This window comes from Pseudochaenichthys georgianus, chromosome 3, assembly GCF_902827115.2.
Source record: "Pseudochaenichthys georgianus chromosome 3, fPseGeo1.2, whole genome shotgun sequence".
NCBI lineage: Eukaryota > Metazoa > Chordata > Actinopteri > Perciformes > Channichthyidae > Pseudochaenichthys > Pseudochaenichthys georgianus.
Window position 1 is genome coordinate 40,235,624 of NC_047505.1, and position 14,051 is coordinate 40,249,674.

A 14,051-nucleotide genomic window follows, 5' to 3' on the forward strand; every position below is an offset into this window, starting at 1 on the left:
GTGAGGCGCTTGCCATGGGGCAACACGTGGTACAAGGACTTTGTGAGAGTGGATGAGCAAATTGATCATGAAATCACTCCACAGCATCAAGCCGCTGCCTAGTCAACATCTTACCTATTATAGGATGCCATCATGGTAGAAATAGAATAGGGCTGGTTTCCACTAATGGTAAATGTTGCCTGACCTACAATATGCCACCAGTGGGAATCAAACCATATTTTTTTTACTGCAGTGCAGTTAACCTAAGCTCGCTGCTCTCTTGTTACAAACCTTAAAAAAACAGATGTCATAACATACAGGGTTTCCCACAAATAGACTTTGCTTGGGCGGTCTGCCGAGGTATATTAACGTCCGCCAAAGTATATTTCGTGACCCATTTAGGTTTTTAAAAATGGTATCCGTCCGCGAGCACGACGCCATCCACAATCGATTAACTAGTGGACAACGGCCCCTACTTTACCTGTTTGCTCCGCTATCGCGTGAAGGGTCTGCTTCATGCGCCCCGCAGTAACCCCGCTGTGGGGCTCCGGCGAAAAGTTCATGAGCTTGTTCCACTAGCACAACCCCCCCCCCCCCCACTGAAACACTGACATATGTTTATTATTACTGTTTAAATATTGTTTAACATTGGATTTGTTTTTGGACGATTTCCAAACAATAATTATACAACACTTATTTTACTTGGATGAAACCTTAAACATTATTTAAAAGTGATTTTGTTCTCCATTTGTATGTTTTTTAATATTCATTTTAAACATGGTATACCAATTCCTATTGCACCAACTGTGGAGCTCTCAGATATTTAGCATTACATATGGCTGCCCCGAGCAAATACAGGTGTATGTTGTGGTATACTCCCCACAGTAATGCAAATAATGAACATATATAACATGTTTACATTCTATTTCTAAAATGTCAGAGATCACAGTTTATAATCTAGTTGCATTGTTTGTGTTTCATGTATTTGTGTCTGGATATTTGTCTGTTGATGTTGGACATGGAGCTGCTGTGACGCAAGTCAAATTTCAGACTTGATCTGACAAATAAAGTATGTGCAAATGTGCAAACAGAGGCAAATAGATTCTATAGACGTGTGCAATTGAAGCGTGAGACATTTCAGGGCCAGTGTAAAAAGGTGCGTTGGTTAAAAAGGAAGAATACTTGTTATGTAAGATGGAAGAATGAAATACAGCTGGTGTAGACGGGGGGGGGGGGGGTTATGTGGGTGAATATGCACCTTTTCAATGGGTTTAATGTAACACACTTTGCATGTTCACTGCATCCTCACAGCTGTGCGAGAGCACAGTTCTAACTCTGGGCGATTAATGTCCCAGTTCATTCCGTGTGCGTTAGAAAAGGTCCAAGGAAGGTGTAGTGATTATTACTTCTTCTTCTAATGAATGCTAGTGAAAGTGTACACCAGCTTCCAAAGTCTGAATTTAAATCATTGACCAACCATTAGTGGTGCCAGGGCCACTCCTAGCAGCTAAGAGGAACTATGTCAAGCTCTGCGCAGAAACTCATGTAAATTACTGGATATTATCTGATGAGACTATTTGTGACAATTTGCTTGAGTTTATATATTCTCAAAAGCACTTATAACATAATGCCAAAGGTAATTTGTCCTGCCCATTTTCCTATTGCACATCCAAGAGCAGAAACACAGACATAAACACAAGGGACTGTATCTACTGCCCTGTCACAGCATACTTAAGTTTGTAATAACATTCTTTAATTTATCTCTCTTTTTTGACTTAATTTAACTGTAGCTGTATTAACATTCTTCACATATTGGTATATCTATTATTTTTCTATCATCACATCATCTCTGTGATTCCCTTTCACTCCTAAGGTTTAGCCTCTTTGCCCTGAAGATAAATAGTACCACAATTGTCCACAAAGTTAATTCAACTCGTGTTTTGTTCTTATAGTCTTAAAGAATTGCTAACAAAGCTTTCTTTCCCAGGCATTGTGAACATTAACAGGGAGTCTGCTAGTGAACTCTGCAGGGTCACATGTTCTCAAAGTCTGTGGTATGTCGCTCTTAAATAGACAGGATGTTGTGCAGTTTGGGAGACATTTCCTTGTTTTGCTAGAGGAAGGACATTTTTAACCCGACTATGGCGTTCTGGACACCAACATTTGAATATCAACTCTAAGTTTCTCTGTTTAAAAAAGATTTAAAAAATCTCTTTGTTCATTTTTGTACTCACCTATAGTACCGAGACTGGAGGTACGTGGAGCACACTGCCTTGGACACATGACTGGCAGAGCCGAAGTCTATCACCTTCACCCTGTAGGGCTGCCTCACTGGGTCCACCAGCATGATGTTCTCCGGCTTGAGGTCGGCATGAATCAGACCCATGCTCTTTAGCTTTTTCAGAGCTGTAGCTACCTGCTGTAGCACAGGTCTGATCACTTTCAGGGGCAGCGGGCTGAACTTGTTCTGCTTCAGGAAATCGTACAGGTTCTGCTCAAGCATCTCAAACACCAGGCAGGTGTGGCTGCGGTGCTGGAAACATTCAAAGGCCCGCACCAGGTTGTGCTCGTCCGCATTCTCCCCACTGAGACGAGCGAGGATTCCGACTTCGATCTGACCCTGCCGTGCATATGAAGGGTGGTTCTTCAGGATCTTCACCGCCACCACCTCCCCCGTGCCCCTCTTCCAGCACTTTACAACCTGGCCAAACGTGCCACGTCCCAAAAAATCCAGCACTTCATAAGTATTCTTCATGGAACAGAGGACTTCATGCTGCACCACCTGGTAGTCCCCGTCCCCTCCTCCTGCTGCACCTACCCCCTGTTTGGAGGGGCCGCCTCCAGCCCCCACGGCCGCAGGCACAGTCATGGTTGCGTTCCCCACATTCGTCGTTTGCATCATGGCAGGCAACATTGACAGTTCCTCCACAATCTGCATGGTGCTCCCTCGGTTATCCAGCTCCTCACTTTTACGTTTCAGCCCACATCGCTGAGAGCTGTCGGCTGAGTAGAAACCTCCACAGTTCTCTTCTCTGTCACCCTCCTCCTCCTCTCCACCTCCCTCAAGTCCTCCACTGCAGCCCTCTCCCCTTCCTCCTCCTCCTGCCTCTGTTGCTCCACTGCTGCCCCCACTTGCTGTTTCTGTCTGCTGCTCCTTGCCCTGCGAGTGGACAACCCCTGCGTCCTGTCGCTGCCGAGCCCCAGCTGGGCCTTGTCCCCCTCCTCCTCTTTTACCAGGCTGTTGTCTCTGGACACCACGCACCACCACCGTCTGTATCGGGTACTCTTGTCGTCCACGCACTTTCACGCCCCTTGCCAAGTCTTGGTTCACAAACGAGTGGGCTTGTTTGGTTGGGTGCACAATACCAAAGGTTCTGCCGTTCAGATAAATCCACGGGTGTGCCCTCTCATGGTAAACACAGCTATTGGGCTCAACTTTAAGTTTCTTCACACTGCTAAAGGCACTTCTCTGGGTTTGATAAATGTGTGCTGGGTAGACCAAGACTTGTGAGGCCATACCTGCGGAGAAAGAGAATAAAGCAAGTGATTAGTCTTGATTCTCATACAACATTTTTAGAGTGTAAAAATAACATGGTTCCATTTGAAACAAACCATAGGAAAAGAAAAAGATCACTGTAACCCGGAAATTATCTTGAGATCAACTGGAGCTCGATGAGTCTGTGTAATTTTCAATTGAGCCCATGTGTGAATAACCCGGAGCATTCACGCACACAAAAACGCCAACAAAACTGTCTGACTGATGAGACTGTATGTGCCGACGCCTTATTGGTTAAGCAAATTCAAGGATTGGCATCAAACTCGGTTGACCAAATTACAAGCCAGCAAAATGACTGCTATGTAATGGCGTCATGTGGTTCCCCCTGCTTTCCCTACCCAGTTGCCATCCCTCGTCCAAACTGAGTGCTTCCAGTGTGAACGACAATCTCCTGTTGTGTGTCATGTGTGAAAGGGAAACTGCTCATATGAGAAAACTGCTGCAGTGTTTTCCTGTCTTTATTTTATGAAGGACAAGGGTGGCATTAGGTAACAATGAGTCCAAAACAACTGACAGACACTTCAAACCCATTGTGGTTTTTTTAATTACTCCTACTTGATGACATCAGAACTACGAGTACCCTCATAACCATCTGTCATCCAAACTACAAACGTCCCATGGATCAGAACAAGATAACATGTTATAGTGGAGTGTTTTAAAAAAATCCTTCACCATTCTGCCCTATCCACTGTAATCCCACTAACACCTCCACACACTGGATGACTAACTTCTCCAAGGTTTGCCTGACCTTTTTCTGCAATTTCCATGCATCCTACTGCAGGTCTCTAGGCAACCACTAGAGAAGGAGATAGGATAAGAGATAGAAAAATAGAGAAAAAATAAAGTCACATAGCATCATCAGGCCTACGTGTCCAATTACTTAAGACAGGGTTTATTTTTCCGTCTTGTCCCATCATGTGTGTTCGGGGAGGATAAAGCACTTCATGCTCAAGGAATAATAGTTTCAAAATTCTTCAGCAAGCTGTAATGGTAATTTTTGCTAAAGTATTCTCAATGAGCCTTTTCTTATCAAGCTCCACATTTGTGGAATCAGCTTCCAGTTTGTGTTCGGGCGGCAGACACCCTATCCGTTTTTAAGAGTGCGCTTAAGACCTTCCTTTTTGATAAAGCTTATAGTTAGGGCTGATTAGATTCAGCCCCTAGTTTTGCTGATATAGACTTAGTTTGTCGGGGGACATCTTACTTCTTCCTTCTCTCTGTCTATACCCGTGTACTCTCATGTTCCGATTAACCCAGCTTCCCCAAATTTCTTTCTTTTTGGTGTCTATATACGCCGGGATCCGGAGTCATAGATGATCCTGCGGTCCTGTGTCCTGGATCGCGAGCCCTGGATCTTGAGTCGTGGCTGTGGTCCTGGATCATCGGTCCTGGATGGATATCATCGTGGATTCATCTTCCTATTATACACACATGCATTTCCAAACATTTGGACTACCTATGTTGCAAATGTATTATCTTTTCAATTTACACACGGCATCTATTGCACGTCTGTCCGTCCTGGGAGAGGGATCCCTCCTCTGTTGCTCTCCCTGAGGTTTCTCCCATTTTACCCTTTAAACTGTGGGTTTTCTTCGGAAGTTTTTCCTTGTACGATGTGAGGGTCTAAGGACAGAGGGTGTCGTATTGTCATACTGATATTCTGTACACACTGAAGACCACTGAGACAAATGTAACATTTGTGATATTGGGCTATACAAATAAGCATTGATTGATTGATTGATTGATGATGTGTAACAGAAAATGAGTAATTAGGTAAAATAACAAGTTTCATGAAAATCCTCAGAAACCATATTCAGAACTGGCTCAGTGGCTCAGAGTCTATGAGCTACTTTCATTCCAGGAAAATTCAGCGATGTATCAGCAGCTTGTCCCAAGGGCTTTTTAAATCACCAATAACATATAGAACCATGTTAACCTACATTTAATAATCCAATTAGAAAAAAATTAATCAATAGTGCTGTGTTTGAATAACATAGTTTTGCTACTACACTTGTAAATAATAATGTCTTATTTTCCCTAGCTCAGTAAAAAGAGATCAGTTTTTAGAAATCTAAAACCAAAAAGGACAATACAGAGACAGTCCCAGATGTGGGTTGTTCGTGCCCCGCAGAGTCGCCTAAAATAAATACCACTGATGGAAAACACACTTGCTGTGATAACACTAACGCTGTGAGCGACCCCTTTGACTATTCTGAGCAGTAAGATAAGGTCAACCCATTCCCTTGATAGCTCTTTAGACAAAAACAGCCACATTACTGTTTGCTGACGCCGTTTACCATCTTCTTTTTTCAAAACAATTTCTCAAATAGGGCCAAAAAAGGCAAACATGGTGGTCGTGAATGGAAAACAGAATTGCATATTTCCATGGGGAAATTAAAATTGGCCACACTGTCACAGCAACAAAAATGATTGCTGTGGCTGTCTAACCTGGAAGCACACCACAGTGACACAAATATTTACATTTTATAACCTAGACAGCTCAAATGATCTTTAATAGTGTTCACTTCATTTATGTTTACAGGTTTTCATTCTAATGTAATGGTAGCTGGCTGGGGCTTTGAATGATCTTCCTGTATGTTCATGGTTTTTCCACAGTCCTGCATGTTGGATGAATTGGACACTCTAAATTACAAGTAGCTGTGGAAGTGAATATGTTGCCCGTCTTTGTTTTCATTTGTAAGACCTTAATTAAGACAGTACCCGACCTCTTCCCAAGTGTAGACTGGGATCTGCTTAATTGTTGTTTGGGGAGTTGCTAACGCGCCTACGTTTATAGTGTGTGGCCTGTAATTTAAGAACCCTGCCTCCATTATTTATTATAGCCACTGTGGGTACAATTTGAGACTTTCCTAAATGAAATAAAACATTTGGGTACAAAATAAATGTATGTTGCAGAGCTACAGCAAAGTATCTTTGATGGCTCCTCCACAAATGTTTCATGACTTGACATGAAATACTTAATTTACTCTGAGTTTTGTCTCAGTGCCGGGGGAAAATGGGATGTTAATTGTCTGGTCTGGAGAGCAATCTGTCTGGTGCCAGAGTCCCAAGACAGAGGAAGCTGCACTTTGAATGTTCTGCAAACTGATAATTCAACATTTTCAGATTTGAATACCAGTTTAGTGTAATAAAACACCCACATTTAATTTTTACAAAACGTAACTTGGGCATTAGTTAATGTCCCTGGTCGAACAAATAAAATAACTGTATGGCCAGGAGAAGTCTAACACAAGGATGTGAAGTAGACAGCCTTTATTGTTTTAAAAGTATGGCAGCTGCTGCTATTATTACCATCTGAAGCCAGATACTCCTTTGGTCAGCTGTGAGGCTCCTCCTGTGGCATCGCATTGCCTTCAAAGCTATAGAACCGTTCCAGCAACCTTGAGCTGCCAAGTAATTGCTAACAGTTGAACTTTTGACCGTGGTCTTCTGAAAATTAAACTAAGATGAAAATAAACACTGGACACCTGTCCTCAATGAACAAATGGTTCTGATAGACAAAACAAAAGTGCCTTAAGACAGAAATAATCACAATAGGTGAGAGGATGAGCAGGTGATGGTAGTCACACCATGTTGTAGAGGGAAAACTAAACAAAAAACAAAGTTATCTTTACACTCCATTTGTCTTCCTCAATATGTATCAAGGATCTGACACTCATGTTAACATTGAACCACCTGAAAACCAGATCTTATCTTTACTTTTTGAGTTGTCCGGTGAAGCAAAGGTTCAGCTGAATGGTGTGTCATTGTGAGACACTAATAATTTGTTTAAAATAGAAGCGGTCCAATGTGGCACCTCAACAACATCGCTTATCCCAAAATATTTTTTCCATCAGTTATTATTATAGTTAAGAGGTTTTAGAACCTAAAAACAGACTAGTGTTTCATACACAAAACACTTATTGCAAGATAATTAGGAGCTGTAGAAACTATTCATAGCCATGCGTCTCGGCTTCACGGCTAAAAGTTATAGTGTTGCTGTGATGAGTGTATCTTGTCTTATGATACAGCATTAACGCATTGAGCATTCACACTTTAGTCAAAGTCAAAATGATTGTGCGACCAGCTTGGGTGATATCATCTAGTTTCATACATTCTGTTAGATGGCTTGGTTGCACAAAACAGAGAGGCCTAGTCCAGTTCATCAATGTTTGACTCAATTTATTTTTGTATTTCTTTAATCAAAGTCAACTTTATTGTCAATCTTCCAGTTTGTGTATACAGACAGAGATCGAAATACCGTTTCCTACAATCCCGAATATAAAAACAAATGTATATAAAAATATGTGTGCAAATATGTGTATATATATATATATATATATAAAAAACCATTAACCTTTTAAATAAAGAACAAGTAGGGATGCTCCGATCGATCGGTCACCGATCGAGATCGGCCGATACTCACTCTCTACCGATCGATCGGTGCTCTCTAAACATGCCGATCGCGAGAGCCGATCGCGAGAGCCGATCGCATGACGTAAAATACATGACACTTTTCTCTGTGTGAGGCAACACAAGCTCGCCAAAATGGCTTCACCGGTCTGGGATTATTTTAAGGTGTCCGAAAAAGACAGTAAAATAGCAGTATGCAACGTGTGTGTGAAGCAGAAATCCTGCAGCTCCGCCCGCCGGACCGGTAAGCGGAACGAAACACACAAGAGGTAGACCTAACACACTTAGCTGTATTTTATCTACCTCTGGAACAAGCTAAACTAGTTATTATAAATATATCCTTCACTGTCGGGTCACTCATTACTGGATCAGTGAGCTGCATGAGATACTGACAGGCTGTCAGGAGAGAGAGAGAGAGAGGGAGAGAGGAAAAGAGAACGCTTCCGCTCATTTCTCCTGTGTTATTATCCAAAGTGGATGTAAACTTGAATAATGTACATCATTTGAATGTAACAATTAAGTTGATTGTTGTTTGTGGAAGCTCCAGTGAATGAGCCCCATTAACTGAGTTTAAACATCACATTAAATGGAAGATTTAAATCTTCCATTTAGGCCCCGCCCACTCGATCGGATCGGCGATCGGTATCGGCCGATACTGATTCTGGCGATCGGCCCCGAAATTGGCGATCGGAGCATCCCTAAGAACAAGCAACATTGTGCATCTAGCACTGTTGTCACATATTTTAATTAATGTATTTCATCCTTAATTTGAGTCTGCAGAAATATGTTTTATTTTCATTATAAATCATTTTGTTGTTAAATATATGAGGCTATGTTCGGTTTGAGAAACTTACACAGCCCATTGTTGGCAATGACATTATGAAATTAATTAATAATCAGTGCATTTCGTTTCTTTGTTCTATAGTTGAATAGCAACATTCATCTTGGTCAATATGTAGCCTTCTGTAACATCCATTTTGTTAGGCAATCTACATTCATGGTAAACAGCCATTTGTGTACAGGGAAACATAATCAATGTGTTTTATGACATCTCTAAAAATCATTAGCCTAAAATACTGTATATATCTTCATACACTTTTAGCATGCTTTAGATGTTTTTTTAATTCAGATTTCAGTATGCTTTAACTGAACTCCTTGTTGTTGCTATCCCTGTCATGCAGGGGCTGCTTCCCTAACTCACAGTCCAACCACCTCAGTTCACACTACTGATTCACACCAACGGTGTTTCAGGGCCGGTTCGGAGCTGGAGCTTGAAAAGCACCGGGTTTTCCTGTTCACACCGCAGCGGAGCAGCCTCTTCGCTCCGGAATCCGTTTCGTTTCAAGCACCAAAAAATTGTCCGGTTAGAGCAAAAGCACCACATACGTCACGCTTACGTCGAGGCGGGGGAAGGGGCGAGATCAACTCCTGAACAACAACAAAAAGCCTGACTTTTATCCAGTTTGTACACAACGATGGAGAAACTTAACAAGCAGCAGTGGTCCACTGAAGAGACCAGCTACCTACTGGGAATCTGATCTTCCGAAGAGGTACAGAGGAAGCTGGAGCACAATTGGCCATTGTTGTTGTTGTCGTCGGTGTGAGCTGTGAGGGGTTTCCGCGCGGTTTGGCTTTATGAAGCAGGCACGCAAACGGTTACGTCATGACGTAAACAATGACGCAGCACCAGTCAGACTCTGGGCGGTGTGAAAAGAGCCGGAGCTAAACCGAAGAACCGGTTCTGAACCTGAAAAGCTCTAGCACAGAGCTTGAACCGGAGTTGCGTTGGTGTGAATGAGGTATTAGCTCCGGAATCCGGTTTGTTTCAAGCACCAACAAATTGTCTGGCTAGAGCAAAAGCACCGCATACTTCACGCTTACGTCGAGGTGGGGGCAGGGGGAATTGGAATCGTCGTTGATGATTACGATTGTAAAGCAGTTTTGAATGTAGCATGTAACGACTGTAAAGTTCGTAGTAAAGTCGTCCCATTTCTTCCATTTCGTTTCGACAGATCAAAACGAGTAGCGCTTCAACACAATCGGCCATTGTTGTTGTTGTCGGTGTGAGCTGTGAGGGGTTTCCGCGCGGTTTGGCTTTATGAAGCAGGCACGCAAACGGTTACGTCACGACGCAATGACGCAGCACCAGTCGGACTCTGGGCGGTGTGAAAAGAGCTGGAGCTAAACCGAAGAACCGGTTCTGAACCTGAAAAGCTCTAGCACAGAGCTTGAACCGGAGTTGCATTGGTGTGAATGAGGTAACTGTGGTGCTTTGCCTGAGTCTCGTGAACATGATCTTCTATGCTCATTAGGTTAAAAAAAGGCCCTCTATTTTCTCAAGCATGTGACCACATGGTATTTCGACTGTGAACGTATGACTATCATTTAGAAGCATTCTACTTGTCGGGTTAGCGCCTGTATAAAGGCAATATACTGGTATACTGAAGGAATAGTCAATAATACTTAGACATGCGAGTACCAATTTAAAAAAATGTATCTGCAAATCACTGACTAATCAAATTTGAAAGTCAAAGGGCCAACGATAGGAAGACCGATGCCTCATCCCTACTGAAACTGGTTAGTCTTGCTTACTGTCATGAACAAATTATAAAGACACTAGAATTTCAGATGCCTTAAATATATGTAGGTTAGGTTTCATTTATAGTCAATGTGTAAATTCATCGATTTAGGATTAAAGCCACCAGTCTATATCCTCTATTAAGCATGGAATTACAGCTGTCACCACGTTGCACTTGCACATAATGAAATACAAGACCCAAACAAGTACTTATATTATTTCTCAAACCATTGATCATAGGGAGGCACAAACTGTTACACCTATCATTAACCCAAACAAGAACACAGAAGCAGAGAGGGCCGATAGACCATAAACCAGATATTCTTTTCCCACACCAGTTTCCGGACAAAAGCATCAACCGTGTCATTAAAAACCAGGGCTCTGACCAGACCGCTGGATGCAGAAAGGTAATTATGCACTGTGTGCTGGAACAGATGTTTATGTATTGGGAAATTGGCTATTATCCACTTGTGTTACTGAAAACGTTTGTCATGGCTCCCTCCCCCAAAACTCTCAATTACTATTGTTATCGCACATCTGAGGATGGCATCAGTCTTTAGGTTGGCCGCAATGTAATAGATAGATAACCAGCAGCCCAAAGTATAGCACATCAGTGCTGCATGACAGCACTCAACCCCCCCTCCTGTACTAACAACCAACACCACCAACTAATAATTATTGTAAGGGCAAACACCGTTTACATATTTATGTAGTGGCAACACGGTGTTGACTGTCCAGTGTCCCCTGGAATTACTGGTATTACCACCACAACCTTATAAGAATGTGACACATGTACAGAAGACAGGAGTTTCTTTATGCAAAGAGAATCACACAAACATAACAGTACCGGGCTGAGCTGTACTCTGTCTAAAGGTTCAAAGTATTCACAACTCATCTCTCTTATCTTTTAAGAGCAGTGTTCAATACAATCAAAGAGAATACAACTAGATATTTGGTAGAATAATAAGAAATGAAAATACAAAAAGGCCAGCCCCCATCATTTATACTTTTAGGACAATACTTGAAACCAAGTCTGTTGCATAAGCCAAACCAACCGAAACATCCGTGCAGTATTTGCTGAACGACTGGAAAGTTTCAGTTTAACAAATATCTACTATCTGTTATCTTATGAGTTTCAAAGCTACAAACACATAGTAATGCTGTCATACAAGACACATGTAGAAGGGAAAGTAAAGTTGATTAGAGCTGCTATGCCAAAGTCTTAATTCTCTTTTGTTCACCATGTAAAAAAAAACATGATGGTTCCTGCCACATAATGGCTAAAGGTACTTTTGATTTGCTGGGCGGTGGTGGTGGTGATGTCCAAACTCTCCTTAGGGAGCTCAACGATTGACTGTATACCTCTCCTTTAAAACAAGAAACCACCACCTTAATTGTGCTAATAAAGAAATAGATAGTAGAGTATGATTAACATGACATTAATTGCAATTTTGCATCGTAAAACCTATTTTCCTTCGGTTTGTGTTAAAATCTATAGCTCACAGATGTGTTGCCAGTAGATGGAAAGGTACTATTTTGTTTTAGCTATGTTGGTCAAAGAATCCAAGTGTGTTTATTAACGGGTATTAGGCAGATCAACCAAAATACTTAACTAAACCAACAAGCACACCGTGAAATAGGCTTGCAAGATAAGTAGCTCACTAAATTCACTACGCAGTCTCAAGATAAACATCTGTGAGCCAATGAGGTCCATTACATATCGCTCTACAATTGCACTTACAGTTTTATAAGCGGTTAGTAACAGGTGACATTAATAGACATATTGTACACATTTAGACCAAGTAAAATCAAGCGAGTGTAATTTTGTAACAACAAGAACAAAAAATAGTTTTTCTTAGCTATGATTAGTGATAAATTGTCTTGCACTGTTTTGCTAAGGTCAACTCGGTGACGTGCGAAGCCAGGTGTAAGCTAACACATTATGAAGTTATACAGTACTCACAAGTTAGGTCACTCGGTCCTAATTGTCCATATACGGTATGATAATTATAGAAGAATCTGGTGTTAGCTAGTTAATGATCAAAGCAACATTTTAAAAAGAAAACCAACTGGTCGCCGTGACAACTGTGTTAAAAACACAACAGTGTCCAAAGCAGTCACACCAATTACCACCAACGTCATTGCTACCTCTGTTTGGTCGAACAAAAAAGACAATCACCACTATTTTAATTAACGCTACCGAAAGTCCGGACAGAGTTAATATTAACTAACTTACGTACGATTAATGTAACAGCAAAAAGCTGGCTAGCTAAGTTTGTAGCTAAGTTATGACTTTGTATGACGTCACATTTAGACTGTCGTCTCAAATGTTAGGCTGAACAAATATTACCAAAGACAGCCATATTTCCTCCACTTACCTTCACATAGAGTCACTATAGATATAATCCAGGGCTTCTCTGAACATGTTATGGACTTATAAATCCATACCATGCACAGTTCGCCTGCATTGCTGCCATCTTGTCATAGACGACAGGAAGGGAGAGCTCGCTCTCGGCAACGCCACCATCTCCCACATTTTAAACATTAAATAACTCTTGCATATGAGCGTACAGAAACACCACACCGAGTCCAGGTTGTAGCTACACAGTTCAAATTCGTCTTCTTCCTCTTTGGGCGGAGTAGCCCATCTCTGTAAGGGTGTCCGTTACCCCGTCTAGACGTGCTGTTCCGAGGCCCTGCCTGCCTCAAACATGTCTCTTTTCTCTAGCAACTGCAAGCGCAAATGTTTGTGAACTGACGGCATTGGTCAGACCAGAGTAATCAATCAGCGAGCAGATACATTCACAAAGAATCAGATGACGTTACACACAGTACAGAGGTTGGAGAAGATCTAGTACTTAATTAAAGTACCAGAGTGTAGGAATACTTTGTTACAGGTAAATCAGAATGTTAGTCAGTTAAAAGTACAAAATTCATTTCAGAATCATATATTTCATATGTATTTGTTATAACTATTGATTCATTCTAGTGTTTATCAAAGCTGGTAAAGGTGCAGCTCATTTTAATTGCTTCTAATCCTATACAGGGTAGCTTGTGAATGTTATTCCAGGTGTAACTTAAATGTAATTTAAGTGTTGATTACATTTCACATCTTTAATCAAAATCAAAGTAACTACAAGTATTTAATAAATGTGGTGGGCTTAAAGTACACAATTTACATCTCAATTGAAATAGGGTAGAAGTCCAAACTAAAGTAGCAAAACATTGAAATACTAAAGTAAAGTACAAGTCTTTCAACATTTTAAGTACAGTATTCGGTAAATGTAATTACTTACTTTACACCACTGAGTATGAACAATGCAGTACAACACAATTGAATATAATACAGCTGCAGCACAAAACAATAAGTAATCATTTGGTGAAAATATCAACATAATGTATACCTTAATACTGAATGAGGCAACTGGACATTTTATTTTACATTACATTTTAAACTAAGTGTAGAGGGGTCTTAAGGTAAATTAGTGGGGGAGCTGAAGACTACTGCTCAGACAGTCCGGAGGC

The 14,051-nt window shown here is 41.3% G+C and overlaps 1 protein-coding gene across 2 annotated transcripts in view; it reads right to left on the reverse strand.

The window, feature by feature from the left end:
• hipk3b (homeodomain interacting protein kinase 3b) overlaps positions 1-13,270 on the reverse strand; it is a 41,921-nt gene extending 28,651 nt beyond the window's left edge. For both annotated transcript variants that reach the window (XM_034074952.2, XM_034074943.2), the window contains exons 1-2: positions 12,905-13,270; positions 2,214-3,498 (exon numbers count right to left, since the gene is read on the reverse strand). In XM_034074952.2, coding sequence (XP_033930843.1) covers positions 2,214-3,498; positions 12,905-12,977 — 1,358 coding nt within the window. In that variant the 5' untranslated portion in view covers positions 12,978-13,270. The remainder of the gene's footprint in view (positions 1-2,213; positions 3,499-12,904) is intronic.
• Between the last annotated feature and the right edge of the window lie 781 nt (positions 13,271-14,051).